Source organism: Doryrhamphus excisus, chromosome 14 (genome assembly GCF_030265055.1).
Source record: "Doryrhamphus excisus isolate RoL2022-K1 chromosome 14, RoL_Dexc_1.0, whole genome shotgun sequence".
Classification (NCBI taxonomy): domain Eukaryota; kingdom Metazoa; phylum Chordata; class Actinopteri; order Syngnathiformes; family Syngnathidae; genus Doryrhamphus; species Doryrhamphus excisus.
The window spans coordinates 16,921,994-16,937,995 of NC_080479.1; the positions used below are offsets into that span (position 1 = coordinate 16,921,994).

Here is a 16,002-nt window from a genome sequence, read left to right on the forward strand (position 1 = left end):
GCTTTCTATGCGCAAACTACGAAAATATTCAATTTCTAAATGAGTAATAATACCAAATAACAGCGATAGACGAATGTTTAACGTTATACTATTTTAGTACTCGCTTCACTCGTTTGTCCTAAAATTATTAGAATCTTACCAGAAGATTCTGTCGCTTGTTTGATGTTATTGTAGTTCTTCTGGTCATCTTCTCATCAAGCTGATAGTAGTCAAGTTGCTAGTGTGACGTATTTTAAATCATGGAGTTGTTTCAATGCTTTATTTAACAAAAATATTAAAAGTAATAGTAATAATTTGTTAGTTTTTTCGGCTTTTTCCTGATTCTGGAGTCGCCACAGAGATTAATTTTAATTACTATCAGGCTCGTGTGTATACTTGAATGCGATTGGCTGGATCGGGAAGGCAACCACGCCCCATGCTGTATTGTTATTGGTTGTTTTTTTTTTTTAGGCACGTGTATTAAGATGATTGTTTAAAATAAGCACAGTGAGCCCGTGGAAAGGATGACTTTTTAATTCTACAGCATTATACATACATATATACACTTTTTTATCATTTCATACAAAAAAAAAAACTCCCCATGTAGGTAAGGTATGGGAGGCAAAGGGCAATGACCTATCGGGAGGAAAGGGGGAGGCGGCCCACACCCACACCCACACCCATTCACAGAAAAATAAATATTGTCATACAAGTTGCGCGGGGCTCCTTTGGACGCCGCCAGGAAGGATGTGCTTGGCTTCTTGTGTGATGACATCACGCATGGAGGAAAAGGCAAGTATGAGAGAACTTCCTGCGTGATACATGAAGATAAACACCCTCCTTATACCGTCACGTAGAAAGCAATGCATAATGTAAAAAAAAAAAATAGAATAATCATCACATAAACACATAAATAAACCCCACAGTCAGTGCTTGCTCGCCGGGGGTAACAAACCAATAAGACTGGGAGAGGTGGAGTGTGCGTCAATATCATACTGGTGAATAACGAGCACACGTTTATGCTTAAAAACGTAGAAAAATGCTAATCACTCTTAAGAGGAAGACATTTCTTTCTCCGAAACGGACTTGATTCCCTCCAGTCTTGATGTCCCACGTAATGTTGATGGACGGACGTTGATGAGGAAGACGAGGGCTGCATAGAGGGGCTACTTTGGGTGCACAAAAAAAGGTCTGATCTGAACCACTTCCCCCCCACTTCTCGGACCTCTCTCAGCTGTAGGTTCCCGTGATTCCACCACCGCATAACAGCTCACCTACCCCCCCCCTTGTGTATAGTAAACGTGCTCTGTACCAGTCTTTGGACCGGGTTTGCTGAACGGAGCATCACCGGCTGATGTCGCGGTTGGCCTCCCAGCTCTTGCTGCCTGCCGCCTCGCAGCCGCTTCCGCAGTCGAAAAAGGGGTGTTTGAGGGAGTCCGATAGCGCCAGTCTCTTGGACGGCTCGTACTCCAACATGCTTTCGATGAGGTCAAAGAGCTGATGGTGCTCCTCCGCCTCCGACAGCAAGTATCGCTGGAAAAGGGTAGAAAAAAAAAAAAAACATGACTCTTTCCTGCCTCACTTTGAGAATTCCTTTTTCCCACCGCTCTCACCCTCAGGGGCTTGCAGTTCTCCCGGACGTATTTCCCCGCCGAGGAGCTCTCGTCCCAGTCCAGGCGGCCTCGATAGAAATACTTTTGCTTCCTGGAGAGGAGAAACGGAGGATACGTTCAGACTCGCATGATTAAGTCTGTACCTGTTTTTTTTTTTTTTTTTTAAATCACGTGTGATTCTCACCTTGTCTTACGAATCATTCTGGATGGCACGGGTCCGAGGATTCTCTCCATCATGGCTAAGTGCTCCCTGTTGTCATGGGTCTGAAACAAGCCGAAACGTCAGAAACGCTCCTTCCTTCCCTTCTGTTAACATTCATATTAGATATGCTTTCATACAATAGAAAACCTGCTTATCACATGCTAAATATGTATTTTTTTTTACATGATTAGAGCCCTCTAGATGTGAAATAACACCCCTATAGCCACCTTTAAACATGTATACACCAATTTGGGACTCACATGTTAGTATTGGGAGAGTTCCTTACTGTTCTTTTATTTTATTTTTTACTTGTACTTCCTGTGGTGTCTATTGTCTCATTGAAAAAATATTATTAAATTATTATTTAAAAAATAAATTTATAATAATAATAATAAAATAATTATAAATAATAATAATTATAAAAAATAATTATAAATAATAATAATTTAATAATATTATTATTAACAAATAAACTAACTAAATTAACACAATTGAAACCGTGATGAGAAATTACTGTACAGTGGAACCCGTTTAAGTGGGCACACTTCAGGCTGTTTGAGTCACATTAGCCACGTTTACATGGACCCAAATATTCCAATTCCATTCGGGTTATTTGCTCAAACGGAAAAAAATCTAACCTTTGTATATACACCTCATTCCGAAAGAAAAGTGCCAATCCGAATGAATATATAATGGGATTCCCAGGGGTGGAATATTCCTTTCCATCTTGGACCCGCTCAATCGGACTGCGTTCTTCTTTGTGGTGTTTTTCTTCTTCTGTTGTTTATTAGCTTTCGTGTGCATTAGCGCCATCTGTGGAACAGAATCTAAACCCTTCTATATGCCATTCACAAGTCCAGTTTTATTTAAAAAAAGAAAATACATATCTATATAAAACATGTGCCGAGCTTAATTATAAAATATTAGAAGGATTGGACTTTATCTTTTCCTGTTCCCGGGTAGCGTTCTTTCAGCGAATGCTGAGATATGACGTAACACGTTGCTCCAGATGTTCTTACATTTAAAAAAAAATGGAGGCGAGCAATCGGCACTGGACTGCTGCGGAAAGTTTGTTTTTGATTCAAACTAAATTTCAAGACTGGACGAAGGAAAAACTGGCAATACTATGAGGATATTATGAGGAGTAGCATATTTCAATAAAAAAAAAAATCTAATATTTTTTATATTTTCCAATATGATTTTTTTATTTTATTATTTATGTATATTATTTATTCTAGTCACACACTATATATATACACATATATATATATTTTTTAATATTTTTTAAAAGATACAATTTTTTTAAAAATAATAAATAAATAATAGTAAAAAAATGTTATTTAATTAAATAATAATATGCTACTCATAATATTATGAGTTTATTCCCTTGTGAGGATAAGCGTTAGAAAATGAATGAATATTATGATTATGTAGCTATTCCAACGAGTGAAAGAAAAACTAGAGGAAGTCGGTATCACGTGATGTTGATGTTTACGCTTTCCTGCGCATGCCCCATTGACTATTCTGGTTGATTATAGCGCCGCATGCAGACGCGCGATTGGAATATTCCTTTCCATGTATACCATTGCTTTCGGAAAGGTCATTCGGTAATATTCCATTCGGAAAGAGGAAAAACTCCTCATGTAAACATGGCTATTGTCATAAACTGGCTACTGTGTGCATGTTTACTTAAGCTAGGCAGTTTGTTGACATGGTTTCCCTCTGTTTGTGCATTTTTTTTTGTGTTTTCATATGATATTTTATACTACTTTCGTTGCATGTGTTGGCTACGAGGAGAATAAAGCTTTGCTAGATGTGCAAATCTGTCTTCTCAGTATCAGAGTAAAAGAGGCATCGTGTGGTCATCATTAGCATGAGGGGGATGAGCTGCTGCCAATAGGCGGTGTATCAGTAAGAAAGTCACAATCGAGCATCTGTATTGATCATCTTTGCAAGAGATGGCCCATCTTTTGTATTTGTTTGTCTATATTTTTGTGCAACTCCTATCAGACCATTGGAGTCAGACCGGTGTCAGCGTACCTGAAACAAGGTGAAGCCCAGGTAGTACTCAAATAGGATACAGCCAATGCTCCACACGTCACAGGGGTGGCTCCAGCCCATTTCTGAAGCAGGAGAAACATGGAGTGAACATACAGATGCAGATACGATGACGTGTTCAAATACACAAGAGAGCAAGAATTGAAGGCCGAAGCAAAATATACAATGTGACCGATTTCCAAGCTCACCTAATATGACCTCGGGGGCTCTGTAGTGTCTGGTGGAGACGATAGTGCTGTGATGCTCGTGGTCAAAAGTGGCGCTGCCAAAGTCCACGATGCGTACCGCCGTGCTTTTAACCGTCCTTTCTTCTCGCTTCTACCAGAAAAAAAACACTTGCTTTATCTTCGGTGCGTTGCTGAAGCAAAACCGTGACCATACTAAAATGTCCTGAATGTGCTGGTTTTTTATGGGTTAACATGCTGGAATGCACGTTCACTTGATTAGTGTACTTTCTGGTGCATAAGCTGCTAATTATACGCTGCAATGACGTCAGCCTCCCTCTGAGCTTTGGACTCTAGGTCCTCTAGCTCCCTCTGTTGTACAGAGGTAACATTGCAGCACCATCCACCATTTTTTTATTTTTGCTCTAAACTTGATTAGTGTACTTTCTGGTGCATAAGCCGCTAATAATACGCTGCAATGACGTCAGCCTCCCTCTGGGCTTTGGACTCCAGGTCCTCTAGCTCCCTTTGTTGTACACAGGCAATATTGCAGCACCATCCACCATTTTTCTATTTTTGCTCTAAACTTGATTAGTGTACTTTCTGGTGCATAAGCCGCTAATACTAACAAACATGTACTAATACAAGTTTAAAATTAAAACAAAAACATAATTTTATTTTATTTTTAGATTTTTTTTGTGTCTCGTCCAGCCATTGGGGCAGATAGTATTGTTGATCTAAATTCCCTTACATGCTAAACAGATTTGCTTTGTGTCAGTGAAGGTGTAAGCTACAATTTCCCTGTACAATGAAATTTTATTTGCTGTTATTTGATGTTTTTGTTATGCGAATTTGGAGCGGCCGGACATAAAAAAAACATCATTTTCATTCATGCTTTTCCATAAAGCATTGCAACTGATCAATGCATTTAATCATTCGGGCGCTGCAATGACGTCAGCCTCCCTCTGGGCTTTGGACTCTAGGTCCTCTAGCTCCCTATGCTTTACAGAGGCAACAATGCAGCACTATCCATTTCTATTTTTGCTCTGAATTTAATGGGTGTGGCTTGTACATCGGAATTTACGGTAACTGATATTTGGACGGACTATTGATACTGATATTCCAGATCATCGTAGGCAAGAGTTTACATTTACAGATTAATTGTGGCATGATTGAAAAACAATGACACGTTTCTACACGGCATCTTACCTTCTCCACGTTGTAAGACATAGTGAAATCCGAGTTGACGAACAGGATGTTCTCAGGCTTTAGGTCCGTGTGTGTCAGCTTATTGTCGTGCAGGACTAGGGAGAGGGACAAGAATGGTGCATTTGTTTAAGGTTATTTTGGCACTACGAACTTGTTGTATCAATAGTCTCCGTTGTTTGGAAATGATACAAACACAAACAGAAAAAATCTAATAAGTAACCTAAAAAAAGTACTAGATTAAGCAGTGGTACACATACTGACAGTAATAGGCAATAATAGCAATATCGCCATGCAGATGGCCAGCTGTTTTACTTATATACATATTTTAGTTGTTTTATTATGAAAATAAACTTACACTTGACAGCGAGACAGATTTGGTAGGCCATGTGTCGGACCTGACCGATGGAGTAGGGTAGGTAGTTGTTTTCTTTGAGGAAATCGAAGGTGCTGAGAGCGAGCAGCTCAAAAGAGATGCACATGTGACCGTGGTAGTCAAACCAGTCGTACATCTGCACGCAGAGGCTGCAAGACAAAAACGGGATTCAATGACATTAAAAGCGGCTAAAAAAAACAACAACATGTGGGCCAGATTTTGGAAGTTCGGACCCGTTTTTCAGGTGTCGATTGTGTAACCAAAAATAACCACGGCTTGCACATGTGCTTGTGACTTTGAACAGAGACATTCTGGTATTAACCTGGTCGTATGTAAGTGTTGTGCAACTCTGATCGTGCTAGGGCTCTGTAAGAAGCAATTATACTGACACTGTACAGAGTTTTAGACTATCTAACAGTTTTTTTTTAAATAAAAAGGAACATGGTGAACCAGAATTGAACACCTGCAGTGTCTCGGTCGTTCCTGCTGTACCCCCCCCCCCCCCCCTTTTGTGAAGCCAGAACTTACAATTTGTTGTCAGGGTCCTTCTCGTTGATCTTCTCCAGCACATTGATCTCAAGGCGGGCTGCTTCTTTGTACTTTTCCACGTTCTTGATAATTTTCAGGGCAACATTGGTGCCGCCCCTTTAAAAAAAAAAACATAAAATTAAAATTAAACCACAAATCCGACTTTTATGGAAACAAAACACAATACATGGGTTCCCCAGTAAACATACTAGAGTCACAGTAAAAGGTCTTCCAACTAGTATGTTGGATCCTCGTTTTTTGTAAGCATCCATAGGCAGATAGTGTTTCTTTTAGAGTTGGGACATTATAGACAGATTCTGGCATCTCCATCATCATACGGGCCTAACTAGTCCACTTGCTCAAATAGGTTTGTGGAATCAAGTGCCCAAACAATGCATGCATGCGTAAATAGTGTTTATTTTAGAGTTGGGACATTATAGACAGATTCTGGCATCTCCATTATCATACGGCCCAAACTAGTCCACTTGCTCACACATAGGTTTGTGGAATCAAGTGCCCAAACAATGCATGCATGCGTAAATACTAGTTATTTTAGAGTTGGGACATTATAGACAGATTCTGGCATCTCCAAGAATCAAACTAGTCCACTTGCTCACACATAGGTTTGTGGAATCAAGTGCCCTAACAATGCATTCATGCGTTCATACTGGTTATTTTAGAGTTTGGACATTATAGACAGATTCTGGCATCTCCATTATCATAAGGCCCAAACTAGTCCACTTGCTCACACATAGGTTTGTGGAATCAAGTACCCAAACAATGCATGCATGTGTAAATACTGGTTATTTTAGAGTTGGGACATTATAGACAGATTCTGGCATCTCCATTATCATACGGCCCAAACTAGTCCACTTGCTCACACATACGTTTGTGGAATTGAGTGCCCAAACAATGCATGCATGCGTAAATACTAGTTATTTTAGAGTTGGGACATTATAGACAGATTCTGGCATCTCCATTATAATACGGCCCAAACTAGTCCATTGCTCACACATAGGTTTGTGGAATCAAGTGCCCAAACAATGCATGCGTAAATACTGGTTATTTTAGAGTTGGGACATTATAGACAGATTCTGGCATCTCCATTATCATACGGGTCAAACTAGTCCACTTGCTCACACATAGGTTGGTGGAATCAAGTAGCCAAATAATGCATTTGTGCGTAAATACTAGTTATTTTAGAGTTGGGACATTATGGACAGATTCTGGCATCTCCATTATCATACGGCCCAAACTAGTCCACTTGCTCACACATAGGTTTGTGGAATCAAGTGCCCAAACAATGCATGCATGCATTCATACTGGTTATTTTAGAGTTGGGACATTATAGACAGATTCTGGCATCTCCATTATCATACGGGTCAAACTTGTCCACTTGCTCACACCATTTTGTGAAATAGAGTGCCCAAACAATGCATGCATGCGTTCATACTGGTTATTTTAGAGTTGGGACACTATAGACAGATTCTGGCATCTCCATTATCATACGGCCTAAACTAGTCCACTTGCTCACACATAAGTTTGTGGAATCAAGTGCCCAAACAATGCATGCATGCGTATATACTGGTTATTTTAGAGTTGGGACACTATAGACAGATTCTGGCATCTCCATTATCATAAGGCCCAAAGTAGTCCACTTGCTCACACATAGGTTGGTGGACTCAAGTGCCCAAACAAAGCATCCGCGTGTAGATATTGGTTATTTTAGAGTTGGGACACTATAGACAGATTCTGGCGTCTCCATTACCATACGGCCAAACTACTCCATTTGCTCATGCATTATTTTGTGGCATCGAGTGGCCAAACAAATCATCTACATGTAGGTAGTGGTTCTTTTACAGTTGGGACACTAGAGACAGAATCTGGACATAAAATTCTTATGTGTGTGGGCACTTTATTTGTTCATAGAATGAAAACAATTCAGTTTCTGTCTCATTTCTTCCTCTTAATAAGCACTAGGGTAAGGTGTTAATTCACACTGCATATTTGTGAGTATTATATTATTTTTTATATTATATTATTGGGAAATGGTATTGTTTTTGCCAGACATTTTGGAAAAAAAATAACTCATTCACTACCAACCCTAACCCCTTTTCTTAAAAAGCTGTTTAAAAAGCTGGACCTCCTTTTTTTATTAAGTATGGTATGTTCCGTGTTTATATAGCCCTAGAACACAATATTCTATGTGCCTTGACATATGAGTCAAAATATAATAATAATAATAATATAATAATCATTTTAATAACTGACATGTATACCATTGAGTGAGTCATGTGACATGTCCATTTTCAACCGACACATACCTGCGATGGTCGATGCACTGCATCACCCTCCCGAAGGTGCCTTCCCCCAAAGTGCTCACAATCTCGTCTGCAGCATAACACAAAGAGAAAAGGGAAAAGGGAGCGACAGTGGTGGTGGGGGCGGGGAGGAAAAAAAACAGGAGAAATTAGTCACGCAAATTTCAGGAGGGATAAATGCATCCTACTGCACACGTCCTACTTTCAAAAAAAAATGGCTGCCTATTCGACCTGGCAGGCTTAAAAAAAACACACAATGATTACCTATGGTAACTTAATACATATTACTATGATAAATGAAGGGGAAAATGGGAGGGGGGTGTAAAGTGCTCTTTTTCCTTTGATGACCAATTTGCAGGCATCGAAAAGTGGGCACAACCCCCCTCCGAAAACAAGGAAATAAAAACAAAAACATTTTTTTAAGTTAAATGTATTAAAAAGTGTGTAATGTATATGTGAGTTGGTTGTAAATGTCTTGAAAAAAACAAAATAAAAATGATCTTGCTAAGAAAATACCTGAAAAATTAAAATTAGCTCGCCTTTTTGCAATGCGACAGAGAGAAACAAATGCAAAGTGAGAATGGTTCTATTCCTGTGAAACACAAGAAATGCTCCACGGCTTATTTTCCTGAATTTAAGAGGAAAAAAAAGTTTTAAAAAATGGCCAAAGATATCTAAACGTCCCTCACAGAAACTTCCTTGTTGCTGCAATCCACCCTGCTAATTCAGCTTAGAGCGAAGAGCATTCTAGCAAGGCATCATCATCATCATCATCAGGAACTCCCATTTAAATGCTCTATGCTTTGTCATACTCATTATGGAGAAGGGTTACGAAAGAGTAGTGGCAGTGAGTACATCTCTCTTGCAGGACGTCCCCACTCCGACAGATCAGGTGCCCTTCCTCGTCGTCCCTCACACTCAGTGCCCGCGTCCGGCTGTTGCTCCGCTGTTTTTCACACCCAAACCGCACATCAGCAGGTCACGACGCGACCAAATGGATCATGGGGTATTCAGGGGGGGCAGCCGTGGCGTCAGGGCAGGCAGGCACAGGCGGACGGAGGAGGGAGGAGGAGGGTGGTAGTTGATGGTTGGTTGGTGGTGGATTTGGTGGTCATGGAGCGATTCACGCATGACACCACGTGAAGGGAATATATAACGATAGGGATATAGTGCAAGGGAACAAGTCAAAGATCACATGTTGTCCTCTGCTTTCCCAACCCCCCCGCCCCCCCCACCAACTCTTTTGCCTTTTAAACCACAGCTGCTTATAAAAACAAGGAAGCAACCGCCACATCCAACCATTCATTCAAACGCAAAGACCCAAAAAAAAAAAAAAAGACAACAGTAGTACAACTAAATCAGACCTTAGTAGCTTCGAGGTGTGGACCCAAAAATGTTAGCAAGCAAGAACCTGCTTATCTGAAATCTAGACTTCTGGTGCGGTCCAAGTTGCAATTTAATAATTTGGAAGATATCGGAATGTCAAGATCTCAATTGAATCCTTTGTTATAATATTTGGCGGAACATTTTCACTTTACTGCGATTTATTTATTTATTACATTCTTTACTTTAAAATAGCAACAAAACCAGACATACAGTCGTCCCCCTGGGCCTGTCGTGATAATGCATATATCGATTTATCGAACGATAAGCTCCGACTTTCTGCATGCATCCGCGCATTGGCTCTAGATTATCCATTCATTCATTCATTTTCTACCGCTTTTTCCTCACAAGTGTCGCGGGGATATGCTGGAGCCTATCCCAGCTGTCTTGCATGCACGGGGAGAACATGCAAACTCCACACAGAGATGGCCGAGGGTGGAATTGAACCCTGGTCTCCGAGCTGTGCCACCCCCTTGCGAAATTAGCATTTTAGTATTAGTATTTTAGTATCAGTATAATCTAGTATTAGTATTGTTTGTACACATTTTGAGTATTAAGTTGCAGTGTGATGAATCGAGTGCTGTTTGTGGGAGGAAACCGGAGTTATTATTATTATTATTATTCATTCATTCATTTTCTACCGCTTTTCCTCACAAGGGTCGCAGGGATATGCTGGAGCCTATCCCAGCTGTCTTTGGGGCGAAAGGCGGGGTACACCCTGGACTGGTCGAAAGCCAATCGCAGGGCACATACAGACAAACAACCATTCACACTCACATTCATACCTATGGACAATTTGGAGTGGCTAATTAATTTTAATCTGAAAAAAATAATTTGTCTACCCACCAACTATATGGTTTCTTAAGTTTTTATTATTTGCCGTTTTATTATTATTATTATATTGATTTATTTATTACTGATTGATTTTCTTTATTCTTGATTTGTTTATTTATTTTTCATCTTATTTTGTGTCGAAAAATAAAATTTAAGATATTTGAGAACAGTGGAATGTTGTATCAGGTGACTATAGGGGTGTTATTTCATGTCAAGAGGGCTCTAATAATGTTAAAACAGTATTTAGATGGGTGTAAACAGGTTTACTATGAAATATTACTATGCTATGATGCTATTATTATACTATGAAATAGTATAAAAACATAAAAATATTATGAAATATTACTATATTTCACTTTAGACCACTGTAGAAAAATAAAAAGTAAGATATTTGAGAACAGTGGAATGTTTTATCAGAGCTTTTATTGTAGAAAATTGGAACCAAAGCAAAGTTTTGTTTTTGTTTTTTTTTTTATTTAATAAATGCGTTTTTTTTTGTTTTTGGAAACCTGATGCGGCCCAGTCTCACCCAGACCCGAGCTCCAGTGGCCCCCCAAGTAAATTGAGTTTGAGACCCCTGGTATAGAGTGTGTGATAGAGTGAGGGACGACTGTAATGTGTTTTTATTTTGTTGCTGTTGTTCAAAACATGTGTGTGTGTGTGTGTGTGTGTGTGAGAGACTGAAAGCATTTTGAAGCCGGTTCTTAATAACCGCATAAAAATGAAAATGTCCCCCAAAAAATGACAGTGTAAGCAAAAGCCGCCTACGTAAAGACAAAAAATTCCAAATCAGAAAGATTGCACTACTTACCGAATCCAGGGGCTGTGAAAAAGAAAATGGTTAGAGAAGGAAAGAGGCAGAGAGAGAGAGAGCCGAGCGCGAGATAGAAGAGATAGAAAAAAAAAGGGGTGAGCAGAGTTAAAAAAAAGAGCATCGGAGGTGTGGCTGTACTCACCGAGGAGGATGGGCTATAGGACCTGGTTCTACGCCGCCTTCGTTTGTGCTTACGCCTGCTGCACTTTCGGCGGTATGACTCGTCCCGCGGCCGTTCCCTTTCCCGGCTGCGTCGGTAGTCATACATGCTCGGGGAGAAGTCCCGTGGATAGTAACATTCCGCTGTCCCGTGCGGCTCCCTTTCCCGCTCGTGATCACGGCTCGGATCCAACCTTCGGTATCCCTCGTAGTATCTTCGCTCAAACGGGCGGTGCTCTGTCGAGCGATTGTCGTAGCTCCGACTGTTTTGGGAGACGAGACAACAATGTACCCTCGGTTTACCGATATAGAGTGATCTAAAGCCCCCAAATTATGGCAATTAGGAAGCATTTCCAAGCATAAAAATTGCTAATTTAACTAAAATACAATTATAAGGCATTCAGAAGACGCATTCAAAACCTAAAAAAAAAAAACACAAAAACAAAAAAAAAACCTTAAACTATTATGGAAAGCAGGAAGTGAACAAATGTAACAGTTACTGATTGTAAAAGTACCAGATGGATGGGTAGGATTTAATAAGTAATATATATAATATACCCCTCCATCTGGTACTTTTTTACATTTTTTTTTTACATTTTTTCACTTCCCAACATTTGTTCACTTCCTGCTTTCCTAATATAATTTAAGTTTTTTTTTTCTTTTTTTTATTAATTTTTATTTAATTTTTTTTAATTCATGAATTTTTATTTTTTATTTTATTTTTTTTTTTGAAAAAATATATATATATTTTTTGTCATGTACCAAAGTACAAGGTGATATGAGCATCCAATGTCATAATGGGTACCATAGTAAATGTCAATATAGTGATATATACAGTAAACCTCGGATATATCGGACTCGGATATATCGGAAATTCGCTCACAACGGACAGATAAAAAAGAACCAATTTTTCTGTAATGCATTTCCAATAAAAATTCATCGCATATATCGGATTTTTTATAACGGATTTCGCCTATTTCGGACAAAATCTCCAGTCCCGTTCCAATGCATTTCCATTAAATTTCCTTCGCATATATCAGATGGCCGCATCGTGGCGCTCTGATTCGGCAATTCGTGACAGGCCGCTATACGACGTCATTTGCAGCGTTGCCTGCGCGTCCAGGTACATTGGAAACATAGTCAAGGAAGTGCCTTTTTATAACGGATAAAATCTGATTTACGCATATACCGGATATAAATCCGATATATGCGTAAAACGGACATTTTCCGGTATACGCATATAACGGATTTCGCTTATATCGGACAAAACCAGTGGGAACAATTGAATCTGATATATCCGAGGTTTACTGTATAATTAAAGTTTTTTTTTAAATATTTTATTTTATTAATTTTTATTTTAAAAAAAAATTCATGAATTTTTATATTTTTTAATTTTATTTAATTTTTTTAATTTTGTAAAAAAAAATATATATATATATATTTTTTTTGTCATGTACCAAAGTAGAAGGTGATATGAGCATCCAATGCCATAATGGGTACCATAGTAAGTGTCAATATAGTGATATATATAGCACATCATGACTGGTTCAAGACTCTTCATCCTTGTATTTATCAACTATTGGAAAATATAAAAATTATATGGTCAAATTTCCGCAAATAGTTTATTTACTCAACTGCAGAGAGTATGGGACACTTGTGTGTATAAGAGGAGGTCCTCTCTGTCTAAATCCATTTTTTTTAATGTGATATTTAACATTTTAAAACACTGTTTTGCAAGAAGAATGTAAGCTCCAACCAACCAAAGCATTTCCATTATTATCCCATACATCTACTGATGATGACACAGGTATACATACCTCCTCGAGCGTACAAAACTCGCATCCTGTCTCTGAGCCCGTCCACGTCGGTCCCGATCTCGGTCTCGGTCACTGCTAGAAGAGTACGTAGGCGATCTTCTGTGTCGGTGTCTTCGTCCTCTGTCTCGGTCTCTGTAACGATCATGGTAGCTGCTGCGGCTGTCTCTGTCTGAGGACGTGTAGCGTCTGGTGTAAGGCATCTGATGAGGTTTTTTGGGGAAATGACAAACATGTCAGTCGACAATTCTTTAAGCAATTCTCTGCTTGACTCTTCAAGCAATTCATTCAACAGTTCATTGAAGATAGATAGATAGATACTAGATATATACTAGATAGATAAATAGATACTAGATATATAAATAGATACTAGATAGATGATAGATACTAGATAGATAGATACTAGATAGATAGATATATACTAGATAGATAGATATTAGATAGATACTAGTTAGATACTAGATAGATAGATATTAAATAGATACTAGATATATAGATACTAGATAGATACTAGATAGATACTAGATGGATACTAGATGGATACTAGATATATACTAGATATATACTAGATAGATAAATATTAGATAGATATTAGATAGATACTAGATAGATGGATACTAGATGGATACTCGATACATAGATACTAGATAGATAGATAGACAGATAGATACTAGATAGATAGATAGACAGATATATACTAGAGAGATAGATATTAAATAGATACTAGATAGACAGATACTAGCTAGATAGACAGATACTAGCTAGATAGATACTAGATAGACGGACAGATACTAGCTAGATAGATACTAGATAGACGGACAGATACTAGATAGACAGATACTAGATAGACAGATACTAGACAGATACTAGACAGATACTAGACAGATACTAGACAGATACTAGATAGATACAGATACTAGATAGATAGACAGATACTAGATAGATAGACAGATACTAGATAGATACAGATACTAGATAGATAGATACTAGATAGATAGATACTAGATAGATAGATACTAGATAGATAGATACTAGATAGATAGATACTAGATAGACAGACAGATACTAGATAGATACTAGATAGATAGATACTAGATAGATAGATAGATACTAGATAGACAGATACTAGATAGACAGATACTAGATAGACAGATACTAGATAGACACAGATACTAGACAGATAGATACTAGATAGATAGATACTAGATAGATAGATACTAGATAGACACTAGATAGACACTAGATAGATACTAGATATGTCGTTGCCTGGCTCCCGTATAATAATAAATAATAATGTGGACAATAAAATAGATGACATCAAATATGAACAACGTACAGCGTAAACAGTAACTTGTACAAATAATTGAAATAATTTACAATAAATAATAAGGCAAAGTCAATGGTGACTTGTAGAGTCAAGAAAAGGGCAGTTTAAAGTTAGTTTATATTCAAAATATGACTACAAAACTTGCTTCCAAGTTGGAAGTGTATTTAGCAAACATGAAACGACAACCCCCCCCCCCCCCCCCCCCCCCCCCACATGAGCTAGAAAGCATATAAATAACCCACAGTCAACACACACGCAACTGTAAATAACATTAGGCGTTCATAAACTGCTAAAATGCTTGAGTGTACTGTATCATCATTACGGAATGTGGGCAAAGTATCATAATTAGAAACAAACACTTTTTGGTCATGTATTTTGCCAAGCATTAATTGTTTTTCGACTTAAAAAATATGTTAATTCGCTTCCAGTCGTGGCGCTAGTTTGGCGAAACAAGCTAGCAGTCTTCGTCAATGTAAATAATTTGACCGCCATCTTATCCTAGCTATAGTTGGCTGCAGTGCTAAACATTTTGGACTAAACATGGCGCCTGGAAACTGCACATTTCACATACCGTTTTGGCAGCGAGCCCCGTACGTTTGTCCCACAAGAAGTCCGTGGTGGTAGCGTTCTTGTTTACATGTATATTTTCTCGGTTCTCTGTGCTCCGTTGCAAGCTAGTTGCAAGTAGCTTTACGTAGCTTTGTGGCCACGGCCCTGCTGGTTCTGGTTCAGACTAGTGGCGGAAATGCTGCATTGCATTCAATCGGGAATCTGGATTTTCCGGCGTATTCTGAGAAAAAAAAAGAATACTGGGCTGCGCCTTAAACGCAATTCCGATCTCGAACTCAGACTTCAACAAGATGGGGTTACAGTAGTTCGTCGTGTTCTTCTTCTTTCGAATACAACAACAGCCTATATCCTTACTGTAAGCATTGCTGCCTCCTTTAGGTTCCATCCTGTATTACAGTCTTATCCGTATCCCGCTTTTCCAGAACCAGGAATATTGCCTCCCCCCCATTCACTGCGTCCCCGCTCCACATTATTCCCACATTTTCTTGTTCACTTGTTCATTTCTACTTCCTGACTGGAACGATTTGACGTCTGAGCTCGTCATCTCCAAGTGACATATTTCCGACTACCCATAAGCATTGAACGCATCGCGTACCCTCACACCGGAACCGGAAATGTTTTGAGATGTTATGTTCATAAACTATAGCTTCTTCT

At 38.8% G+C, this 16,002-nt stretch overlaps 1 protein-coding gene across 3 annotated transcripts; it reads right to left on the bottom strand.

Annotated features, from left to right (window-relative positions):
* Window positions 1–497: 497 nt before the first annotated feature.
* Window positions 498–15,775, bottom strand: clk2a (CDC-like kinase 2a). Of its 3 annotated transcripts, XM_058048098.1 has the most exons (13): window positions 15,350–15,775; window positions 13,455–13,654; window positions 11,621–11,900; window positions 9,303–9,393; window positions 8,451–8,517; window positions 6,127–6,243; window positions 5,581–5,747; window positions 5,226–5,320; window positions 4,041–4,170; window positions 3,835–3,917; window positions 1,777–1,856; window positions 1,593–1,683; window positions 498–1,512 (listed from the first exon to the last, which is right to left on the bottom strand). In XM_058048098.1, the coding sequence occupies exons 2-13, from the start codon at window positions 13,652–13,654 to the stop codon at window positions 1,324–1,326; spliced, it is 1,590 nt and encodes a 529-aa protein (XP_057904081.1). In that variant the 5' UTR covers window positions 15,350–15,775; the 3' UTR covers window positions 498–1,323. The 3 variants fall into 3 exon arrangements, with proteins under 3 accessions (XP_057904081.1, XP_057904082.1, XP_057904083.1); XM_058048099.1 differs by lacking the exons at window positions 13,455–13,654; window positions 15,350–15,775 and having other exon boundaries at window positions 9,303–11,487; window positions 11,621–11,754; XM_058048100.1 differs by lacking the exons at window positions 9,303–9,393; window positions 13,455–13,654; window positions 15,350–15,775 and having other exon boundaries at window positions 11,621–11,752.
* Window positions 15,776–16,002: the final 227 nt, after the last annotated feature.